Here is a 24,324-nt window from a genome sequence, read left to right on the forward strand (position 1 = left end):
ATTTTTGCCTTTCAATGGGAACAACTATAACAAGGACATATCAGACAATTCCTGCACATTTTTGTAGACATTATTATAAGAATCATTTCAGCAATTGAAAGTTTCTGTTCTATTATAGTTTTCAAGATATTGGCCGAAAACTGTAAAAACAACAACACATTTTCCACCTTTCAAGGGCAAAAACTGTAACATGGAACCGTCCGACAACTTTGATTCAATGCAGACTTTTATAGGCCTTATAATTAGGATAAGTTAGGCAATAGAAAAAAAATTGGCTAAACCTAACGGTTTTGGAAATATACGATAAAAACCTCTGACTGACCCTTATGTTCTGTTTTTGATCAGCGGCCACGTTTTCGTTGGATCGAAAATCTCCAGATTAGATCTATGCAGAATACCCTAAGGAATATTCATACCAAGTTTGTTTCTAACTGGTTTGGTAGTTTCAGATAAGAAATATTGTCAGAAGAGAAGATTTTTTAGACATAACATACTTCAACATGGTTTAACAGATTAAAACGAAAATTTGACCACAGATAGATGTCATCATGCTGAATACTTTTATTTTGTAAGAATTTGCCTAAACTTAATGGTTTTGAAGTATTTGCGAAAACTTTTGTTGTTCGCCACGTCTACATTTACTAATCTATGCCAATATGTAGCTACTTTTTTTGTTTTATTCAAAACTCGCATGATACAAATAATTAAAACGGCTAAATAATGTACTACTGTTGCAGTAAAAAAAATCCAATTCTTTTGACATCTTTGACGTTTCAGAAACAAGGTCAGCAGAAGTCTATTTTGTTAACATCTATACATTGGATATTTTTAGAAAAGAAGTCTTTATAAATACCTTCTTCTGTAAAACGATAGTTATCTATTTTTAGCTAAGTCTATATTTGTCTTGTTGGTATATTTGTATATATATATATAATCATTACATAATCATTGCTCTAAAAATAGAATTATTCACATCAGAGCGATATTGACTAAATACGACGATTCTGTCATTGACCTCATTGTTTTCTTTTATTGTTTTTCCATGTTGCTATATATCACTTATTTGTGGTTCAAATACTGTGAAACATGTATAAAACTGCGGTGTTCAGTTTTGATATATGTTTGATTAAATGCTTAGAAACATTGATGTCGATTTCAGTAATCTATTGTAGGTCAAGTTTACAGTCTGTAGACAGATTTTGGCTTAATCGGCTTAATTCAAACTCATTTTCCTTTATCTCCGTGTCACATTTCTTCTTCTTTTGAATTTCTTTGTCGAAAGGTTTACATGTGATTCGAATAGTTCAAAAGTTAACTGGTATATGATTTCGTTAAGATTGCACTTATTTTATTCTCTAATGTATGCATGTTTTTAAATAACCTAATTGTTATAAACGAAATTAAATCATGTGTATATATATCTTTCTCGTGTGACTATAATTATATTCAATGACCTTGCTGTATATACTTTTTTCGATGGTTCTAAATTTAGCCTGGAAAATCCGTATACATATTCAACAATTATAAATTCGTTTCTTAACGTTTAAGTTTTCATTTCAAAAGCTGTCTCTTAATAAGGTAAGTGACGTTTTGATCAACGCAATCTTAATACCATTCAAGTACGACAAGAAAGAAAAAAATGAATGATTTACCACTGATTGTTGATTACAATTGTCACAATTTCACGCTTTAATTGTTTCATATTTGTGCACAATACAGTGGTAAATTTGTCAACAAACCCTTGGCTTACTCTAAACTTAGGTTTTGCTCGCCGCTTTGTTCCCGATGAAATGAGGAATTAAGTGCAAATTCTGATGGAACGAAACTGAGCTGAGAAAATGTATCATTATTTTTTTTCTGACTTCCGTTCGAGTTATATAAGTAAACATTACTAAACTGTTTTGACCTTTTCACAAAAGGACTTGAGGAATTCACGATGAAAAAAAACAAAGCTAAAAAACAAACAAACAAACAAACAAACAAACAAAAAAAAAAAAACAAAAAAAAAAGACAAAAAAACACACACACACACAAAAACAAAAAAAAAGTACGAATTGAAGAATATTCGCTGCATGTACAGTACATTAGTTTATAAAAATAATAATGAAAATATATTCCAACGATTAGATATAGTATAGACAATGCCACACCAGACAGAATTGAGTATTGTAAAAGAGACACTTCAAAAAGAAAGTAGCAATGACGAATCTGGTAAATTTTTATATTAAATAATGTATAAATAAGAATCAAATTAAATATTGAATTCAATACTTGACATTTCGTTTTCTCTTTAAGATTGTTATATTGAATATATTTGCTGTGTCATCAACATAAGTTTATGTATTTTATACTTTTACACTAACACGTGCTGATTGATATATGTGATAATATAACACAGTCTGTTAGTCTTGTGATCAAAACTTAAATTATCTCCAAGGGAACTTTGCGACAAGGATTTAATATGAAAATGACATGAATACATAAACCAAACCGTTATGAGTCGTTTTAGAAATAATGATCAATGGTTATTTCACAAGTCTCTTTCGGAGTTCTGATATCACTTCTTCGAACTTATCAGTTTTCTTCTGATGAAATTTGTCATATCAAGAAGAATATCACAACACAGTAGTTTTGGAATGCATTACCTATATATCTTTCAGTGGAAAATCTTCCTACGAGTACCGAAACAAAAATGATAGTATCGCTCCCTCCTGTGATGACAACCGCACCCCCTCCACCACCGCCTATGCCATCCAAGTGTACGACTTTCATACCCCCTCTTGACGTGCCTGAACCAAAACAAAAAATGAAAACTTTACCTTGGAAGAGCATTCCTTCACTTAAAGGTTTGTTTAACAAGTTCGGCAACTATACCAATACAACACCTTTACAAAAATCAACAAGATCAGTACACTTAATTCTCCTTATTCATGAATAAGAGACAACATTCATAGCATAATTATACACCTAAAAAGATTTGAAAAATCTCTACGTATTCAGTTTATGATAGATGACTGATAAAATCGCATTTAACCTTATGTGGAAGCGAATTCATACTCCTCTCTAAAATGAAAAAAATCTACTTCTTTAAATAATTCAAATAATAAAATTTGAAAATATGTGGCACTTTTATATTTGGAAAAACGTAAACCTGCAATAACTATGAAACTGCATTTTGGCATATTGACCTCACTCGAATGCATTGTAGATGGCAGCGTTTGGGTTGACATTAAAACTGACAAAGGCAACAACGGTAATATAAACTACACGAAACTCGAAGAACTTTTCAGTTGCAAAATATGTAGCGCTAAGCAATCATCAAAAGAAGTAAAGGTAATTTTACTTTTTCGTAATTTAATTAAGATTAGGGTATTTCCCCGCAGTCAAATACTAAGTAAAATTAAACGGCCACTTATAGATGAAACATAACGAAATGCACTTTTATGGAGTAAAACATGACGCACGTTCTATAAAGTTTAAAAGAAAAGACTTAATGTGATATATGTATACAAATATACACATGACTTTAAGATTATAATTTCGCCAGAAAGTGTCAATCTTAACTTTCTTTTCCAATTTTTGATAGTTTGTATATGGGTTTAACCAATAAGAATAAGTACTTGTGTGTTTTATTTAATATTTAAGAGGAATTATCAAACTTTTTACAGACATATTTAGACAGCAAAAAGGCAATGAGAATTGGCATATTTTTAAAAAAATTCAAAATGAGTCCAGAAAGAGTTACTGCCTTGGTTACCTATGGTATATCTAAAGATATGGACTATTACAGTTTTCGTGCTTTAAAGGAACATTTACCAAGTGAGAATGAGGTAAGCAATGCTGTACAAGTAAAAGTATTTGTTAAAAGACATAGTGTTGGGGTACAAAATGAGTTTATACGTAAATGGTTCCCCCGGTCTTGTTGATACGACGCTGTAACTGGCGGGATCTTATTTCTGTAACTTAAAAACTTTAATAAAAAAGTATTATTGCATTACATTTAAGATAAAAAAATATCACCTTAAATTCATAGATAAAATTGATCAAAAGGTTAATACGTAATACTGGTATAGACGAAAAATTAAAAAAAATATCTTGAACAGGCAGACACACTGAAAGAAATTTGTCATGATGAATTGTCAACATTGAGCATTCCTGATATTTTCATTGCTGAACTGGTGAAGCTTCCAAACTATGAAATGTATATAAATGCCATGGTTCTACAAGGAGAGCTTACAGAAATGAATTATATACAAAACATTGTTCATGCAATGGAAAATGCGTGCGAGAGTATAATGAATAGTACAGCCTTTAAGGAATTCCTGAAATGTGTGTTAGAAATCGGACTGTTCATGAATAAGGTAAATATCAGTTAAATCTTTATTTTGTGATTACCAAACAAAATCGAATGCGGATACAAAAGGGGCCTGGTGCACCCACTATGCTGGGAGTTCTATTATATAGAAATGATTTTTTTAAAGCATCACAGGATCGCTCCTCATTCACCAACTCCGTCGTAATTTTATATTTGACATTAATATACGTTAAGGACCATTTATGTTCAAAAACATGCTTGTTTTGGAAATGTTTGAAAGCTTAAGCAATAAATGTAAAATGCCAGGCATAATTGTCTGATGCGAGTTTAAGACAAATAATACCAATCCTTAAACATGTAATTTAAGAAATAAAAATGTTTCTCTCAGTTAAAAACCCAGATGGATAGACATACCCTTGTTTGTTTGCAGGGTAAAGTGGCTGGCAGAGCTTATGGTTTTAATGTATTGTCTTTGTCGGAATTACATAGCACAAAATCAAAGGATGATTCAACGACCCTTCTTGAATTCATTGTTTGTAGCATTACAAGTTCAAGTCAAACGCATTTAGATTTCATGACAGAAATCAAAGGACCCCTTGATGAAACACAGAGGTATGTTTGTTGAATAGATTTCAAATACATTAACGTCCAAAAATCATTCACGCCTGAGTAGCCAAGCTGTATTGAAGAGGCATTCGGAGAAAGAATCAGGCTATGAGTGGCACATCATTTTTCCCAAGTTGGTATTTTTCCTCAAACATATTCAATTTTTCCGCCATTTTGTTTTCATAGTGCATAGCAAATTTGACATATCAATATAAAGGCCAACAAACTCTCCGATAGTAATATCTAGAGGTTATAAGGTATAAATATTCGGATAATGCAATAAAATCTCTTGCTTGATTCATTAACGGAAAAGTACTTTAAGACAATTTCTGCAATGTTTGTTTCTGTAGGAACGGTTTATGTAACGAAATGTCAAATTTTGCCGCATTTTGTTGGGTAGAATTCAAGTCATATTTAGCATGAAATTGTATACTAGCCATTCTGAAAGTTCAAATATGTTTGTACAAATGTTATACATTTACTGCATGCTTACGCATTAATGTTAGACAGAACTTTAATAATTGTAAACTTTCACGAAGGCTAAAGAAACTCTTACACCAAAGATAACTTGTACACATTAAATTAACATTTTTAAACAGCAAGACAGAAATGATAGACAAAAGAAAATATTCATGGGTCTACCAACGAAAAAATATTCACATGTCTTTGACTTTAGACGGACTCTCTACATACAATTTTCCTTGAATTCAGTGGAAAGATGTTTTACAGTTCTATAGTACATAAAAAAGGATGGAAGTACATTTTTAAACATGAGAGTTGTCTAAATTACTTCTTCACTATCAAAATATCCTGCATTTCTTAGAAATAACAAATTCAAACTTTTAATATGCTAGTCATGAATACTCCGAATTCGCAATAGTCAAAACCCACTATGCGTGAGTATAACCAAAATGTGTATCTACGTTTGCAGGTTTTCATTGTGTCAGGTAAAAGAAGAATTCTGTACGTTAAAGAAGAAAAGAGATGAAATAATTAACAACATTTCATCAAAATGTGACTGTAAAAAGGCAGATCCAGAAACAACAGAGTGTGAGTGTAAAAAGCAATTCCAGGAATTTGAAAAGGTATTTTCATAATCGCAATGATAAAACTAATGGATTACTGAAAAGGCATATGTTCCAGACAAAACAATCAAAAATATCATTCAGCAAAAAAAAATATCGTCTACCAAAAGAGTATCCCGGTTACTTTGGATTAATTTTTTCAATAACGCGAACGCTGTCCGCAAACCGTTTGTATGATCAAAACTTGCAGTTGCAATTTTATCTTGTCTTTTATGCATAAATATCTTGTAAAATCGAAGAAAAGCCCGACCCTTTCACTTCGCATCATAAAAACATGAAAAATGCCTCTTAAAGTGTATTTGAAATAAATTCGATCAAATATTGAACTTTTTATTTCTTTATTAGTATATTATTTACATCTCTAAAGTGAACCGTTGGGATTTATACTAAATTCGTCTGATTGCAGGTGACGTCCTCTGATATACAACGCATTGAAGATGCATTCAAAAACGTTGATACACTGTCAAAAAGAGTGGCTGTGTTCTTCGGATTAGATGAAATCAACCTTGATGATTTGTGTGACTGTTTTAGAAAATTATGTGAACATATCGAGAAAATACTGGTGAGATTTTTTTTCATAGCAATTTTTACTTATGACTGATTGTCGGCTTTTTAATACTAATTTAAATATTCATAATTATTCATCATTTAAATATTACTAACAATAATTAAGATTATAATATAATTATGAGATATATGAATTTCGTTATAGAGGTTATCGTTGAAGTTTTATTTGTTGTATTATAAGACTAATCGATCGAGATAAAAATAAATATTTTTTCCCTAAATGATTTTTTTATCATTAGGTGAAAAGAAGAGAAGCAAAATCCAAAGTATCTCCAAGAGTAAAAGACAGGTATAAGAAATGTTTTTCATCTCACTCAATTGGCCAGCAGACGATAGATACCAAACTCCAACAAAAACTAGCCACACAAAAACGACGCTCTGAATCAGTTACCTGACGTTCAATTTGAGGACTAAGAAATCTCTGTGATAATGCACTGCATTTTCGAGTCTGTGACACCCGTAGAGAATTGACACAATTCCAACGAAAGTTAGTGTTACAATTTATCTGTCAGTAATATCTTAGTTAAATGCATAAGGATGGAGGTTTCAGATGAAATGTTACTTCCAGTTAAATATTTTACGTTTTTACAGCTGAGACCTGTTTGTTATTATTTGTTTGTTTTATCTTGTTATATTAAAAATTCATCTTGTAGTATTTGTTCTTTTTCTTTAAAAATGTTGCTGATAATTGAATTTTTCACCAAAGCTGTACATATTTTCACATCTCAGACTTACATTTGACGTCAGTTTTGCAAACTAAAATTATGAAAGATTTCTAAATTGTCTCTTACTGTGTAACTCTTGTTTGCCAATATGAAGATGTTGATAACAACGAATTTAATCCTTACTATTTACTTAATTTGATGGTGCAGTTTTTTCATTTGAAAAATATTTCACGGATAAAAACTCAACCCGAACAAATTGAACAACCAAAAAACAATATAGTTTTAAATGAATTCACGCCGTAACGAGAAGCTCTTAATTTGCATTAAACAAGTATATATTTCTACACAGGCAAATGTGCCAGACTATGAATCACGTGGTTTGCACCATATGATAATCATATGAATCGAACACCATATGATAATCATATGTTTTTTTTTTTTTAAATATAATTACCATATGATTATCATATGAATTGAACACCATATAATTATCACATGTGTCACATATGGCTGTCTGAGCAATTTCAGTACGATTCTGAAGGCATTTTTTGGGGTTTTGTTTTAATTATTTTTGTTTTGTTTTTTTTGTTTGTTTTTTTTTCTGTGCGAGCAAAGTTTCTTTACATAATCAATATGGAGGCAGCTTGCATGGTCTCCGATTATCATCGTTTTAAAAAAAATTGACATATCAACATTTCCAAGAAATATATTTTTTTACAAATATTCATGTATGGTAAATTTACAATGCAGAACAACTTTAGAATAATTCTATGATTCTACAAAACATTAGTATCTTAGTAAATGTTTAAAAAACTACTAGAATTCCTGTATCTACTATTATTGCGTTACTGTAAACATATTAATTTTCGCAGATCCTATCATGTGAACATATTCACGGAAATCAGTTTTCGCGGTTTTAGAAAATATTAGCGTTATACAGTGTCAGACAACAACTTTGCGGGAACTTTTTTCGCTGTTTTCTGTCCATCGCAAAAATAGCAAAAATAAGTTTGTATCATACATTTACATCATAATATACTTTTTTTATGCAGTATAAGTGATGGTTGAAAACCCTTTATCATTTACCTTATATACCACTTACCACTTACACCTATAATGCTTTCCCTATATCACTTCCATAAACCTGTATCATACACCCTACATCATCCCCCTAGACCTAAATCGCACACCCTATATTACACGCCTAGATCTATATCGCATACCCTATATCTCACCTTTACTCGAAACACTTGAATTATAGTTAGGGTATATGACATAATGAACATGACATGTATCAACCCTCGATCTATATCACCGGCAGTCATGTGGCACTTGGGTTTATATTGAAGTGTTCGGTTGATACGACATGTGAGACAGATTTGACATAGTACAATTCATATAAGTATTATTACACAAGGGCTTGAACTGTCCATTTTCATATGTTGATATATCAGTTGAATGACTATCTCCACTATCAACACTTCCACCTCTGTTTGTATTATCAGGAGAATCAGTTATGTCTAGTCGGTTTTAAGAAAACACATTATATTCTTCATAGTTAACTTGACATGTTTCTTTTATTCTTATTTCCTCACACTCCACATAAGCATTGTTCATCTCCACATTAACAGATGGATACCCATCGCGTACAATTTTACTTTTGCTCTCTTCATTAATATCACTTTTTTCAGCTGTGTCTTCTTCTCTAACTACCTCTCTATAGGTTTTTGTGGTCTTCTTAAAGTACGAAAGCAAACAAACAAGAATGATATGTAAATAATTTTAATAAAAGACTAAAAGGGTGATGGGGCGATTTGTTATCCCAAGAAAATCGACGCCATGGGGAACAATTTCATGGGATTACGAACTCTCATTTACGCTCTTTGATATGTTTTATTTACTTTATTATAACAAATGATGATGATTTTTTTTTTACGAGAGTGTAATATATAAGAACTATCAACATCTGGAATATATAGTAGAGCAGGACATTCCCATTTACTAGAATAAAGCAAATTACAGCAAATCTGCATGAACTTAAATACAAGTAATTTTTCCAGATAATTTTTTTAGCTAAACCTTTTGACAAACGTATTTTTATTACTTATGAAATTGGTCTTCATGTACGCGTATGTTTTTGACTGATATTTTCGGCTGTAGTTCGGGTCGTAATGTTAATTTGCATATAGTAGACACCCAAACCAACCGATTATGAAAAACATTGTACATCTAAGTTAAAATATTCCAATACTACGTGTGTATAAATTTTCCGCCAGTCTCTTAAACATAAGGCCTAAATGTCCTACACAACACTGAAATTACCTTTAAAACGGTACTTTGTTTTCTTTAAGAAAACACTTTCCTTAGTATGTATTTTATATTATCCATGCTTTGGTCGAATATTCCAAAGATTTCAAATTCTTTAATACATTTCACTCTGACAAAAAAAATATAGAATGATTTTTCTAGCACCACATCCGAATATCGTTTGGAATTTAGTGGTTGTAAATTTTTTATGTTACTCAGGAAAAAGTCCATCAAGAAAATTTGGACATAAAAAAATTCTTAAACTGAACTCAAATTGTAAAACCCGCATTATTAATGGTTAAGATTGAAATTGATTGCAAGGAGTTGAGAATCTGTAATTTTGGCCAACGTTTTATTACTTGATCGCACCAATTAAAATGTGACGTGAAATTGCTATGGCAATGTTATATTGTCCAGTTTTAATCAAGTGGTGTTAAGCCATAAATTAAGACAAAAATGCAGGTTGATAATTTTATGCAGCATAACTTCTTGGTCAGTGATTGCTATTTTTAATTTATCAAATTACTGCAAAGGAAATATCACATCTTTTTTTTTTTTACCACAACCAAATATTTGTGAGATGCTACTTGAAACAAGATTAAGGCAACTTTCTGCAATTATATTGATCCAAACACTTATCACATATATTATTTTAAAGAATAGTCCCTGTAGAAATTTGATATAGAAAATATTTTACATAAATAACAAATTGCTGTAATGCAGAAAATGAAATATCTGAATGGAATGCGCAAATTTTCGTAATTTGTTTTTGGGCCGGCTGACGTGTGTAGCTGCAAAGTGGAAGTGTTAGTATTTATGACAGTTATAAAGTGTAGAAATGGTTCAGTACAAATTTTAATACTTTTCGAAGTAAAACAGTTGTTGACATCAAGTATTAGTGATTCATTCGATGTTATCAGGGAGCATAAATTTCCTATGTAAACAATTTCATAAATTTACCCATGAAATGATTAGTTTTTCTGCATTGACAAATTTATAAACAGTACAGGTTTTTGTATTTTCTACATATCTTCATAAAAATCTTACCATAACCAGTGAGTCTGTAGATAACCCTCTTTTGTGATCTCTGGATGAATCTTCCTGTGGATCTCCCTCTGCTTCTTCTTCTCTACTTTTACACTTTTCGCAAATATTCTAAATATGATAAGAATCGACCATAAGCTATACATTAATGTAATGTAGTGGTCAATAAGAATGCCATATTTAAAGTCAGATTGGTAAAGATAACAACAAAATTACCGAACACTAATCCGAATCATAATCAAGTCAAGTCAAAATTAAATCTGGCAAAAAAGATATTACACCACCAAAGCTGCTGGCACCCCAATGGTCCTGACTTGGTACAGGATACTTGATATGAAAGCTATACTCATATACAAGACAATGTATGAAAAAAATAACCAATCTTTGAAAATATTATGAATAATCAAACATATACTGAACATTTATAAAAACATAAAGCAAAAATAAAACAGGTTTTCAGAAAAATATTCTATGCGTGCAAACAATTATCTTTACTTTTGTCTCCTTTATAATGATACCTGTAAAATAGGACATTCAACATACATGTTTTGTATCTAATATAACGTATTTTGTATTTAAGTACATTAAAAACCTGTTTTCCTGAAAGACGTTTTCACACTATATAAACTTGATTGTTGTCCTCTGAAACTTTTTAGAGATAAAATAAATGTGGACAGTAATATGCTCTGTCTCTACTTATTTTTTGCTCTAGGATTTCACTGTTTAATATGATCTCATGATCGGAGATATAGTTCATTCTTCTTCCTTTGTATATTATTCTGAACTCGCCTTCATTTCAAAGTACCTTTCACTTCTTCTATCCTTTTCATACAGCTTTTTTTCGGTCTGGAGTATAACACGCATACACACACAGAATAAAATTCACATCGTTTTGAATACAAGCGGGCAACACGCATAACAAAACCGAATTCGTGGTTTGCGTTAGTTGTTGTTATATTTATTAAAACAACGTCTTTACCCTGCTAGTTTGAGTTTTACGTTACATATTCAGTTTAAATTAGTTATTGAAGTTACTTCATCAGCAGTATGTAAGATTAATCAAGGGAACCAAGGTTATAGCGGTAGTCAAAAGAATGTAATCCAAGGACAAAGACCAGACATGGAAAACAGACATACACAACAAAGAACATAAAGTAACTAAAAGTATACATACAAAGTAACAAAAGTAAATGAGCAACTCGGACTCCACTAAAAACTGGGAGCAAGGACCAGTTGCACCGGTAGGGTAAGCGTCCTCTGATTTTCTAGGAACACCCGCCGAGTTGCTCATAAAAAGTCAAGTCCGGGGTATGGTTTCTTTTTGTTTTATTTTGTTTTAACTTTTGTGTTATTATTATTATTATTTTGGTTTTATTACAGTCTACGGCATTACCTGTCTTTTAACGATTACAGGATCCATGACATATTTCACAAAACTCATTACAACGCTTTTGCGGTCTTTTCTTTTACCCTCTTCTTTAGATCGCATAGTTGTTGCAGTCTACATTAGGAATATATATCTGTATTTTATTTACTACAATCTAAAGAGGGTTTATTGAATTTGCTAAACCATTTACCTTAACTACAAAAAAGTAAACAAAATCCACGTCCAAGAGAAAAAAATGGAGTTAACTCTTTACACAAAGGACACTACATAACTTAATTTACTCCAAGAATTATGTTTCTTTTTCAACATAATAAGATATTTATTTTGATTGTTTGATTTGAGCCTCAAAATTTTTTTTAACTTCCTCCTTTATGGTATATTTAATTTAAAATATTGTTTTTGTTATCATAAACATTATTGTCAAGTACAAGTATAGTGTTTGTTTTAGTCATTTAAAACCTTCTGTTATAACACTTTTTGATGTAAACGGTATGATTTCTAAATCTTTTAGTAAATAAAAATCAATGGTGCTACACATACATGTCCTTTTCCTGTCATTATCCCAGTGATCAGTCGTCTATAATATATGCACGTTACCGTAAGCAGTATGACCAAAAATACAATTAGCAAGCTACACCCAGTAACCGTTGCTGTAAACGATAGTAAATCTATCGACCAAGACTGTTCTTTTTCAGCATTGGTAGATGCGTTTGTTATATTTCCATAGTCTGAAAAAAAACAGTATTTGTTTTAGGTAGCTCACCCTACCGGTGCACCTGGTCCACGCTCCCAGTTTTAAGTGGAGTCCGAGTTGCTCATTTGCTTTTATTACTTTATTTTTATTTGTATGTATGATTTTAGTTACTTAATGTTCTTTGTTGTGTATGTCTGTTTTCTATGTCTGGCATTTGTCCCTGGATTGCATTCTTTTGATTACCGCTATTAACTTGGTTCCCTTGATTACTCTTGTCAATGTAGACACATGTTTATCCTATAACACACGCTAAAGTATCAAAGTAAGTCGTATAACAAAATGCTATCAACACTGAATTGAAAAGAAGGAACGTTCTCTCTTTTTTAATCCTTATTAGACTGTTTAGTATGTTCAATGTCTCACTTTGTGTAAGACTTTTTTCAACTTTTATTGATGAAATTCAGGCGTTTCTATTTGGTGTGCATGTAATACATATTTTCTTTATGAATCACACATCAATCTATAGAATAACGGAGAGTTTATATTACTTATAATAGCAACATGAATTAAAGGAAATGGTTAATGCTTGATCGAGATTTGATATTTCAGCCAAACAAGTTTATTTTGTCGTTATTTATGAAGTGATACTTACGGCAGAATACATTACATGTTCTACCCTTTTTCTTTGATAGAATCGTATACTTATCAATATTTTTATTTTTTTATTTACTATTTTATTTTTCAGGTACATATCATTTTTAAAAGAAAACTTTTACATGTTTGTACATAAAAGACGGATAATACAAATTGAAAACGTAAATCAGATACAATGTTTACCAAGGTTTTCTAATTGTAATTGAAATTGTAATCCAAAAGAAGCAAGTTTCAATAAAACTATCAAATCAAAAACAAAAGAATAGTTATTTACCCGTATTTACAGTTTTATTCTCGTTTTAACTTATAATAAAAACTTAAAATACTAAAAGCAAAAGATACAGAAATAAATATATATTTCATTTATACAACGGTTCTTATGTTCTTGTAAGTAGACAACGAAAATGAATGACTTTAACCAAAAATAAATAAATTTAAAAAGTTGTACACCTCAATAACACATTCTTTATTAAAATGTATTTATACCTATATTCTGTATGATTAAAAAGGTTTACTTACCAAACGTTACGGTCACATTCATTTTTCCACTGAAAACTTCCAAGGACAGTATGTTTCCTTGTTAGAAAGAGGAAATTTAAGCTATTGAAGCATGGGTCAACGCGGAAGCAAACTATTGCTAAGGCATGACTCCTAACAATATGTTTACAGATTAAGTTAACAATCAGTTATAAATTCTTCTTTATCAAAATATTAAAATATGTTATGCTTAAGATGAAAAAAAATTATCAATGGTATTATTTGCTTTACTACTGCCAAAATAAGTTTATATGAGGGCTATTTAATTGAATATTCTTTCTGTATTTTAATATGTTTGTCAATCAATAGGCTATCGACAACTTCAATTAACCACGTAAGCCTTAATATATCAAAAAATATATCTTCTTTATTCGCTATTTTGTTTCATTGTCACAAAAAAATATGTGTAAGAAATTGTTGTTCGAGTCAACTCATTAAATTTTGCTTTAGGTTGTAAAACATAGAGTTTAAAACACCACGTAAAAGTAAGTGTCTTAGGAATTACCTTTATGTATCAATTTTTAAACTTTTAATTAAAATCATATCCAGGATATGATCACCTTCAATAAAACCCGTATCAAGTTTTACATATCGTAAAAAAAAAGATTGCAGTTTGAATCAAACAAATGTACTATTGAAGCAAGTTTGTATGGACACAACTGTAAAACTTGGACTTAATACATCTCCTGATTAAAATTGTGTTTGAATGTTTGACAAGATTGTGACCAGAATGAAAGTGGTCTACGCATTTTATTTTAGACATAGAAAATAAGCAATTTATATAAAAATGAAAAAATGCTTATTTTTTACCCCCTTTTTTCATCCGTCCTTCATTTCTTAAATGTAGGGGTCATTACTCTTTTTATTCAAACATTTAGTTTGAGGTGAAAAACTTGATACAAATGTTAAAGAGATCTATATGCACTTTTCAAACTTGAGCCTTTGTCTTAAAATTAGAAAACGATTATTGGTCCGGTTTTCCTTTGTGGATATAACACATCTCCAAAATCATTCCCAACTTAACTTTGCTGGTATGGAACGTTGTGATTCAATTTCATAGCGGCCAGTACACATATATTGCTTGCTTCCCCTTAACTTTGTTTGCGGTTGTATTAAACAGAACTGGCATATATTTAGTGCATTGTGACCCTAGTTTGTGTTGTTTATTAACAGGCTATTATGGTACATTTTTATATTTTGATACTATATACTGTTGATTTTTTCCTTCCTGTAGTCTTCGATTTTTTGTCCCTCAGATAGCTGTTGAATTCACTTCAGTCGATGTAATTTTAAGATGATTTATCGTTCGTGTACCGGGTTTACCAGGTTTTTTACGTGTCTATTTTTAGATACATTGTAAGAAAATTTTCCTCGTCTAAACGGAAGGTTCATGTGGGATACATTTAGCAAACAATGAAAACTATTTTTATCAACAAAATTTTCAGATGAACAAATCATCTTTTTTTTATTACAATACAAGGAAGTAAAGTAGATAGGAACTTTTAAATATAATGTACACTACTTTTATCCATATTTTATACTATAATCCTTTTAAATAAAATGTGTAATATATGACCATCTGGCTACCTAAAATAAAAATAAAAGATGGAAAGGGAAAGAAAACAAATCTTTCAGACCGTAAATAGGTAGCGAATTTCTGTCAATCGACAAAAGACCAAAGAATTAATTTCTATATTTTTGTTTTATTTAATAAGAGTCTGTATGAGAACCAAGTTAAGGACCTTAATTTTCAAAATAAAATGGCATGTTAGCACACCCTCAAGGAAATAAAATGTAACGGGAAGCATCAATCATACTTTTATCGCAATCCCAAAGAAGTTGAAGATGATCATATAAAGCTATAACCTGAGATATGTTTACAAACTGTAGTATTTATTATGCCTGTGTGCATGTGTAACAAGCGTATTGAATTCACTACGACAGAATAATTAAGTGTCATTGACCTAAAATTTACATGTACATAATATGATAACATTAACATTAACCTATTAAAATAAATGTCATAGACCTCAATTACAAGAAATTCTTACTGACGTATATCTACTTTTGTTTTTCTTAATACAGTTTGTCCTAAAAAAACGTCGCCATGAACGTGAAGAGTACAATTTACGTAATTGTTTGTATTGGGTTGCGCATGAGATGCCTTCGCCTGATCATAAGTTGACACCTCAGATGAATGGCTATCACCACTTAATCCACTACCACTACTTTCCCTTTTCTCACTTTGATCACTTTCAGTCTCGCCAACGGTTTCATTGGACACACGTGTCTCTGTTGTAATGTCCGAGCTTCCAATATCACTATGAATTGTGTTACCCTTGACATTAACATAATTAGATTGATCTAAATCAGACGATTCTTTTGCTGATATAACTCTTGTATCGATGTCATTTCCTTCGTTGTCAGACGATAATTTGGAAAACTCAGAATAGTTATCGTCAAACTGGTGGTCTGTTTCTTTCGGTCTTGCGGAGGCAGTAGGTAAATGAACGTGTTTATTTGATTTCTTTTGTTCATTTGGTCTATTGCACACCTGTACTGTTTTGGTCTTTAGTTTCTTTTCAGTTGATTTCTTCGTCTTTCCATTTTGTTCTTTACTTACACTATTATCACTCATTTTGGTCGTTCCCGTGCTCTTTACATTTGAATACACAGCTGTATCATGTACATAAGTATCTTCAGATAAATCATCTTTAGTTTCTTTTTCGTCAGCTGTGTCATTATGTTTGAGTTTTTGTGGCAGAAATTGTTTTTCTACAGTTTCTTTTTTTGATAAGCTTTCCGTGTTCTCATGGACACAAGTATTACCTTTTCCCCCTAAATTCTTACCACGCTTATAACCTTTTCTCCTGGGTTTAGGAGGCATATTCACTGCTTTATTTTCTTCATTCCTGTCTGATGTATTTGATACGGGTGGCTCATTTGGGACATTTGACGATCTTTCTCTCTTTATTGAAAAAAATAAAATAAAATAAAAAATAATAATAATATCAATCACTGAAAAAAATGCTTATTTCTATCAAAATTTGATCAGATATTTATATTTAGTTAATATAGTTTAGAAATTTATTAACAAACAGACTTTTGTTGAGAAGTCGATCCTTTTCCTTTTTTTATACTTAGATTATGCACAGTCGCGGAAGGGAGTATGTAGTTTAATGGGTTTTTTTGTTGTTTTTGTAGAAATAAATCATATAAATGTGTTGATTTTTAAAACATTTTATTACTAACTATTAAATCTCATTGTTACCAAAATATTTAACATAATCATTTGATATCAGGCTTCTCTTTCCCTTACTATGTTATTTGTTAAGAACTCATTTGACGAAGAATTTAGAATAACAACAAACCAAACAAATTTCAATGGAATTTTATGCTGAAACTATCATATATTTCTTAGGTGTTATTGTCTAGAAAGTATATGTTAAATTTAATCACGCGCGTTTGGATTAGCCTTGGATATTGCAGATTGCATTTTTTAGAAGCATAAACAATACCTGTAATCCGTAAAAAATTTAAAAAAAATGTTGCAAGTTTTTGTTAATAAAGATCTCATTCAATTTGTTTAACGTTTGCAAATTTAAGACTGTGCGAATGTCAACTGAATTAAAGCCCATGAATAAAGAAATTTCAAGGTTAACAGTATTATTGCCATACATTATCAGGGAGATCCGTTTGAGTTAACGAAGAATCCTCGTAGTTTTCCGGTGTATTTTCGGTTGCCTAAAATGAAATTAAATATATAATTGAACCTTTATTATTTTACTTCAAACTGTTTGAAAATTCAATTGTTCTTTTTATATAGGCATTCAAACGAATTGTGTGCTTTCTTGAGCAAATATAGTGCTATTATTGAAAAAAGTTTTCGCGAATCCATATATAGTTTTAGAAAGAAGTGAAGAAACGATAAAACTGTCTTACGAACCTCTTTAAATATTGTTATGTATATCACACAAAATTCATTATGTAGAATTATCCCCCTATTGGAACTGTAAATCTAACATCTGTTGGGATGGAAAGCTAAAAATATTGATTATCTTGACCTCTTCTCTGTACAGCATAATATCAATATATCTTATTGTTTCCGTATCCAAAGTGTTAGTAAGTAAATTGATATCAACTCATATAGAGTTCTGTTTAACAAGAGTTAAAATACTCTAGTTTCGTGTCATTATGTCATCTCAATAAAAATGAGTTTAAGATAAAGAGCAATGTAGACATTATGCAGCCAGTCTCATATCTTATTCCACTAATAGATAAATTGTGGATCGCTGTGTTGTATTTATCTGCACCACAAAATCCGATTTGTTTATTTCGAACGTAACATTTCATATGCAACTCGATGAGTGTTTCTTACAATGAGAGGGTGCTTACCCCACCGATGCACCTGGTCTTTGCTTCCAGCTTTTAGTAGAGTTCGGATTGCTCGTTTATTTGTTTAACGTGCGTGTCTGGTTTGGTTATTTCATGTTCTTTGGTTCGCGTGTTTATGTCCTTCAACTATTCGTTATCCTATGATTGTGTTTTACCGTTCGAATCATGCTCCTTGATTTATTTCACAAGTAGCAGCGAATACTATTTAAAAAAAAAAAGAATTAAAACTTTACAGACAAAAAAAAAAACAACTACATTGTTACTAAAATATTAATGTACTTTAGCAGTTATTTTAAAAGTATAAATTTCTATCTGCCAGCTGTGTAAAGAGTACGCATTGATATTTGTAGTTTAAGGTATATTAAATAGAAATTTCCGTGAATTTTCATTGAAATATTCCTCAAAATTTTATTTTGTTAATTACTTACATTCATTTGTATATACACTTCATCATTGTTTGCATAATCATAAGGTGATTCTTCTGACTAAAACATAATATTTTTTGTAACTGATTATAACAACAAAACGTTGATCTTATGACCCTAGTTATTTTCCCAATTCCTAGTATGCATTTGAAAAAAGAAAATGTATTACAATATGAAGGAACGTGGTACGAAACGTAATGCATAAAAATGTTTGTGACGTTGTCCATTTGTTTTTATTTAAACTATCATAGAAATCGTGCAGTAAGTAAGACATGATACAATTGTATATGTTTATCATGGTTAAAGCTACATTAGCTGCCAAATTTGTTCAGTTCTGATTCTACTGAATTTTTCTGATTCAATGAAATAAGTTTGTAAGGATGCAATTGAAATTGAATAAATGTCGACAATACCAACAAAATATTGTAAAAAAACAAGGTTTTTTTAATCAAAGAAGATCGATAGCTCAGATCTGATTATTTTCCTTCATTACTTCCGAAGATTGCCGACAGGACATTCATCTGGGTTAAAAATACTTGAACCTTGTTAAAAAAAACCCAACAATAATGGATACACAGATACGCACGTGTCTTGTTTACATTTCATTTCATCTATTTCTTGATTACTTTTCAAATAAATAGTCACAGTTACTGACCATATTTGTGCCACATTATATCACAATACGTAAATGTCAAAAGGATCCTTGCGTTATACTTGCGGTATACTTTTTTCTTTTACGGTTTGAGTCCGTCAGTCTTCCTTGCCGCTGATTAACCACTTCCACTTAGCAATCAGTTTTAAAGAAGCTAACCTGACAGCACATGCGCGGATTAAGGTCACCAGAGGTCACATGAATACGAAGTTATCTAGGTCGATTTTTTTTTCTTGAAAGACAGTAAATATATAGACACCTATTTCATGCATATACATTTTTATTTGTGGATATCAAATGAAAATATACTTTAAAAGTACAATTTATTAGAAATAATTCAAAGCTAATGCGTATTTCAACAGAAACAAAATTTTCAAAAAATGACATCTTATGCAGCTTTACGCATTCCCTTCTTGTTAAAGAAGTCCTTATAATGACAAACATGCACAGAAACGAGCCAGACTTTTGCATGACTTTGTGAACACAATCCTGAGTGTTAAATTTGAGGTCACAAATATTGCTGTGGTTGTTTTTTTCATTGCTCCTAGTATTGTTACTTTGTTTTCAAAGCGTTCGTTGCAAGACATATACGAAGTCTTGTTTATAAAAACAGGAATATTAAAAAAGAGTTCCATGAGTTAATGCGTTTTTCTCCGCCCTTTATTCATTGCTACTTTACAAATATTTACCTGTTTTCTGATACTTGTTGGGTCCATGACATATCTGAATATACTTATAATTACACTTTCGCGGGCTTTTGGAACAGTTTCTCTCTTTGGTCGTCTTATAATTTCAGTCGCCTTAATACAAGTATACCATGATTATCAATAAAATGGCTATTTTGAAAATGAACAAATAAAAAAAAAAAAATAATAAAAACAAACAAACAAGACCGCATCCATAAAAGATCGAAAAAAAAATGATTAGATATGAGTTAAGGTGAATATGAATTTCTAATTTGTGTGCACTTAATGATGATTCAGTTATCTTTGTCAACATTTAATGTAAATCAAATACATGATAAGTAAACTCACAGTCTCTTTATGTCTTTCCACTAACCAGTCGATCCTCTGTCTATAGTAAAAACAAGTTACAACCAATAGAATAACTTCTATCACACTTGTTGTTATTGTAACACATGATATAATCATCCAAAAGTCTTCATTTTTGATGTTTTCTGTAATGTTTTTTTGTGTTTGTTGTGTTCAAATGCTCCATCTCTAATACAGAATTTATACACTTTGTTTTATACTTTTACTCTATACTTAACGGTCCATTTAAATCACGGGGAATTTTCTAGACTAAAAAGACCACATAAGGAACCAATTTAGGTAGTTTTGTGGACTATTTTTATCACGCACCATAACGTGTTTTAAATTTTGAATGTTTATTAATTTAAGGTCCTCCATTACATATCTGTGTGTATATACTCTGAACGATCAGTAGTCTAAGGTCATTCCAGATCTTTTAAAAGAATTAAACTGAGTTTGAATTTCAATGGTTTAATTCTTTGAACTAACCCCGCGGTTGATATGTATGAAAATAGTTGTAGTTACAGGTACTCATCATATATTTTCTGTAACTGTCATTAAGAACCCATAAACCGCACTATCTAAATAAGAATGCCCTGTTTTCAATAAACTTTCCTTCGCTTTACAACTAGTAAATACAGTTGAAATTGAATTTGTAGCTGTATAACTCACCATGCCTTTCCCCCCTAAAGTTTCTTGATTCATATAGGTAAACAAGTTTGCAGATATTATTCCATAAATAATAAATACTGAGTTAAGAAATACACAACTGGCATGTCAAAATCACATTGCAAGTAATAACGGTGTTAAAATTACATCTAAGTTTCTTTTATCCACGGCAAAGGCTATCTCACCAATTTATTTCGACAGATGCATTCTAACTTTCTTGTTATAGGATTAATCTAACTGTATCTACGTGTTGTGTACATCCTCCGAATTTTAATGACTTTGTCTTCAGCATAATCAGCTACGTATCTACGAAACTGAATACAAGAAACAAGTACATCATGTATTAGTAGCGTCGTGCGCATTTATAGGTTAGTGTACGACTTTATAAAGAATACTTAACGGTCATGTAATTATAAATATAGGAATTGTACATTGACTAGCTAACAGAAGTGTTTAACTCTTAGAAAGAGGTATGTTCAGTCCTTGTTTCTATCATAACAAGGGAATTTTTATGGGATTCTTTACAATATGATGGATCGATGTGAAGATACCGTCACACAGATGAAATATAATAGATTGCTTGTCTAATCGGAAGCCCTTCGAACTTGCTGCATTTATTTTCTTCATAGAATATCTCGAACGATCGCAAATACGAGACTGCGCGAAATCAAATTAATTAATTCCATCAAAAAGATTGGTTTTCCGGTCTACATTACCAATTATCTAACTTATCCATGCGAAATGCCTGTATACATAGTACAGATTTATTTTTAAAAAGTTCTTTCTAGTATTGTTTTGTAACATTTGAACGAACAGACGTAACGTATGAACCTACGTAAAAATATTAGGGTAAAAAACCGGAAGTTGGACATTCTCGCAATATTCCTGACTTGGTACAGGCATTTCCAAATGAAAGGTTGGTTAAACCAGGTTTTAAAGTGCGCTTAACCTCCCGCTGACAGGTTTATCATTTCCCGTATATTTCAACACAAATTGTAGCATAAATTTGACCCAAGTCAAAAACGGTAAAATCAATAGTCAAAACAGTATAGAAGATATGAACAATAAATAGTTAAGGAAGACCTCATGAACATTCATGTAAGCATATTGCAAACTAATTAAACCGAACAAAAACTTAGTCATTTAAAAGAGAACCATTTGTTTTAATGAAATGTATATCGATCCTGTTTGTTTATTAATGTAGTTATGGATCTTCTTTTCTTTTATTGTGTTTGGTATTTCTGGCTGTGTACGTTTATGTCCTCAAATTTCTTGACACTTTACACATAAACCAGCATTTCTGCAAAAATATGATCTCCACAGTGAATCACTATCAATATTAGATGGATTTTCAAAGTAATAAAAAAATACACACTTTGAAATTTCGGTTTGGAGATGCATGAAGTAGAAATGAATCATATGAACTAGGGAAGCTAGGATGACTAAGGATCTAATCTAAAGTGAGAAATGAGCAAAAAAAACTTCTCCTTGTTTGTGCTCTCTTTCACAGTTTTTCTAAAATTCCTAAAGCTTGTCCTTGTCATTGTTGTCTAGATTAGGCCCCGAGTTGAAAATGTCTGAACTATACACTTTTTTACAATAAATAATTACCTTTCTCTCGGAATTTTTCAATTCAAACAAGGATACAAACTCTTGTTATCAAAACTACTATGCAGTTTAAAGATCTTTAAACTAAAAAAACTTGTTTGTACCTCATATATTTTAGCAATTTAAGATTCCAATCAAGATGGAAAGTCAAAGATAAAGAGATGTAGTGAATACAGGAAATATTTTGGTTTTTTTTTATAACAAATGTACTTTGAATATGAATTCATCTTTTCTACTTTCCAAAACAAAAAGGTTACTAGTGAACCCATACCCCATGAGTACCACTTTTAATGATGAATCATTATTGCGCTTAAGCAGAGTGTTTTATACATATCTGCTTTCAATAATGTATGTGCATTTCTTTCATTTTTTTCATTTTTTTTTCATTTGATTGTTTCACTAGTCTGTATTGTATTAAAATACAAGTAACTCTTATGTTTTGCCAACAAATAAGTGATACGAAAACAGACTTCATATTTGTAGTTTTTATTAAAAGATGTTGATATGTACCAGCACTTGAGAATCATGAACTTTGTTTCATGCCTAAATAGTGTCCCACCACAAAAATAGTGCATTTTGCTTTTGCTTTCTTCTCGCTACATCTGGTGGAACATTAAAAGGGATAACCACTAAAAAGGAATCAAGGAAAAAATGATAACAGTGCCTTTGATAATTGCAATATGTTAGAATATGTAAATGTATGAAAGTATACATGTATTTTAGCCACATCATAAGAAAGTGCAGAAACGTCCTCTTGATGATAAACATTCTTACATATAAATATAATTGTGTGCAAAATCAGGCAAAAATAGAGGTTAGGTGGTTTTAACTGTCCAAGGCTTTTATTGGTTTATACGCCAGCTAGTCAGTACTGGTTGATTGTAATTTTGAAAACAGTATTTCTGTAACATTATAATTTCTGTCCTACATTAAAAAGCTAATACAATAAATCTATATTATATTTTAGTGTAATGAAATGTTATTCTAAAAATATCTCTATCAGCTGTCTTAATTAAGACAAAAAATTCTTTCTCTAAAATAATTCAAATTTATCTTAAATAAAACATAACAAACTTTACAAAAATGTAGTACAATGTACTTTATGAGCACATCTTTGTTTCCATAACTGTTAACAACAGGTAACATAAGTGAGAGTAGAATAGGTTACTTTTCACCTAACTAGGTGGTCATTGTTAAAACAACATCCCCTCATAACCAGAAAGATCATTAAAGTGGTTTGAAGTGATGAGTTCAAAACAATAAACAATAAACAATGCAGAAACTGGAAAGTTTACTGATGATATTGCTTTAGGGCTTCTCCCACGTATGGTTTCTAGTTACCTGATGATTTATAATGATGTCTGGACCCCCGATTTCAAAATTTCTGGATCCACCCCTGTATGTTAATTTATTTATGAGCAATTAATGTCACACTGTAAAGTATAAAACAATTTTGATACATGTATTATTATATTACAAATATCATAGTTTTATGTATGAAATCTTTAATTAATACTGTACTGTACATGCCAGTAACCATAGTTAGAGTACATGCGTATGTATTTTTGTAGTTTTCAGTATAAATTTCCTGTTCACAGACATACAAATGTAAACAGCAAATTTTGCTAAGACATCAATGTTTACAGTAGACCTACATTGTATCACCAGTTCTGAAAATTTTTA

At 30.8% G+C, this 24,324-nt stretch overlaps 3 protein-coding genes across 5 annotated transcripts; 1 reads left to right on the forward strand and 2 right to left on the reverse strand.

Annotated features, from left to right (window-relative positions):
- The first annotated feature begins 1,493 nt into the window (after nt 1-1,493).
- On the forward strand, nt 1,494-7,225 carry LOC148604604 (formin-A-like). 3 transcript variants are annotated; one of them, XM_088549906.1, is made up of 10 exons: nt 1,494-1,578; nt 2,128-2,211; nt 2,661-2,846; nt 3,209-3,333; nt 3,669-3,830; nt 4,104-4,361; nt 4,746-4,927; nt 5,853-6,006; nt 6,413-6,568; nt 6,813-7,225. In XM_088549906.1, exons 2-10 carry the CDS (start codon nt 2,142-2,144, stop codon nt 6,966-6,968), a joined length of 1,449 nt encoding a protein of 482 aa, XP_088406032.1. In that variant the 5' UTR covers nt 1,494-1,578; nt 2,128-2,141; the 3' UTR covers nt 6,969-7,225. The 3 variants fall into 3 exon arrangements, with proteins under 3 accessions (XP_088406032.1, XP_088406031.1, XP_088406033.1); XM_088549905.1 differs by lacking the exon at nt 1,494-1,578 and having other exon boundaries at nt 2,040-2,211; XM_088549907.1 differs by lacking the exons at nt 1,494-1,578; nt 4,104-4,361 and having other exon boundaries at nt 2,041-2,211.
- Nucleotides 7,226-7,977: 752 nt separating this feature from the next.
- Nucleotides 7,978-15,176, reverse strand: LOC148604605 (uncharacterized). The gene is made up of 5 exons (XM_088549536.1): nt 13,844-15,176; nt 12,517-12,704; nt 11,983-12,090; nt 10,593-10,700; nt 7,978-8,975 (listed from the first exon to the last, which is right to left on the reverse strand). The coding sequence occupies exons 1-5, from the start codon at nt 13,863-13,865 to the stop codon at nt 8,769-8,771; spliced, it is 633 nt and encodes a 210-aa protein (XP_088405662.1). The 5' UTR covers nt 13,866-15,176; the 3' UTR covers nt 7,978-8,768.
- A 243-nt stretch (nt 15,177-15,419) lies between these two features.
- On the reverse strand, nt 15,420-20,626 carry LOC148604606 (uncharacterized). The gene is made up of 5 exons (XM_088549535.1): nt 20,368-20,626; nt 20,023-20,133; nt 18,685-18,741; nt 17,540-17,605; nt 15,420-16,829 (listed from the first exon to the last, which is right to left on the reverse strand). Exons 1-5 carry the CDS (start codon nt 20,482-20,484, stop codon nt 15,909-15,911), a joined length of 1,272 nt encoding a protein of 423 aa, XP_088405661.1. The 5' UTR covers nt 20,485-20,626; the 3' UTR covers nt 15,420-15,908.
- Between the last annotated feature and the right edge of the window lie 3,698 nt (nt 20,627-24,324).

This window comes from Perna viridis, chromosome 10 (assembly GCF_037379345.1).
Source record: "Perna viridis isolate PV_CMFRI_1.1 ecotype Kerala chromosome 10, ASM3737934v1, whole genome shotgun sequence".
In the NCBI taxonomy this organism is placed as follows: Eukaryota; Metazoa; Mollusca; class Bivalvia; order Mytilida; family Mytilidae; genus Perna; species Perna viridis.

What these genes read in the sequence shown, in the direction of transcription:
- LOC148604604 (XM_088549906.1), top strand. Translation starts at nt 2,142, where the DNA reads ATGCCACACCAGACAGAATTGAGTATTGTAAAAGAGACACTTCAAAAA. An exon ending in TCGGACTGTTCATGAATAAG is followed by an intron (nt 4,362 to 4,745) that starts GTAAATATCAGT and finishes GTTTGTTTGCAG; the next exon opens with GGTAAAGTGGCTGGCAGAGC. An exon ending in AACATATCGAGAAAATACTG is followed by an intron (nt 6,569 to 6,812) that starts GTGAGATTTTTT and finishes TTTTATCATTAG; the next exon opens with GTGAAAAGAAGAGAAGCAAA.
- LOC148604605 (XM_088549536.1), bottom strand. Translation starts at nt 13,865, where the DNA reads ATGAATGTGACCGTAACGTTTG. An exon ending in TAATGACAGGAAAAGGACAT is followed by an intron (nt 12,091 to 12,516) that starts GTATGTGTAGCA and finishes TTCCTAATGTAG; the next exon opens with ACTGCAACAACTATGCGATC. An exon ending in CTGTAATCGTTAAAAGACAG is followed by an intron (nt 10,701 to 11,982) that starts GTAATGCCGTAG and finishes TATCATATTTAG; the next exon opens with AATATTTGCGAAAAGTGTAA.
- LOC148604606 (XM_088549535.1), bottom strand. Translation starts at nt 20,484, where the DNA reads ATGATTATATCATGTGTTACAATAACAACAAGTGTGATAGAAGTTATT. An exon ending in CAACAAGTATCAGAAAACAG is followed by an intron (nt 18,742 to 20,022) that starts GTAAATATTTGT and finishes ATTATGTTTTAG; the next exon opens with TCAGAAGAATCACCTTATGA. An exon ending in AAACGGATCTCCCTGATAAT is followed by an intron (nt 16,830 to 17,539) that starts GTATGGCAATAA and finishes TTTTCAATAAAG; the next exon opens with AGAGAAAGATCGTCAAATGT.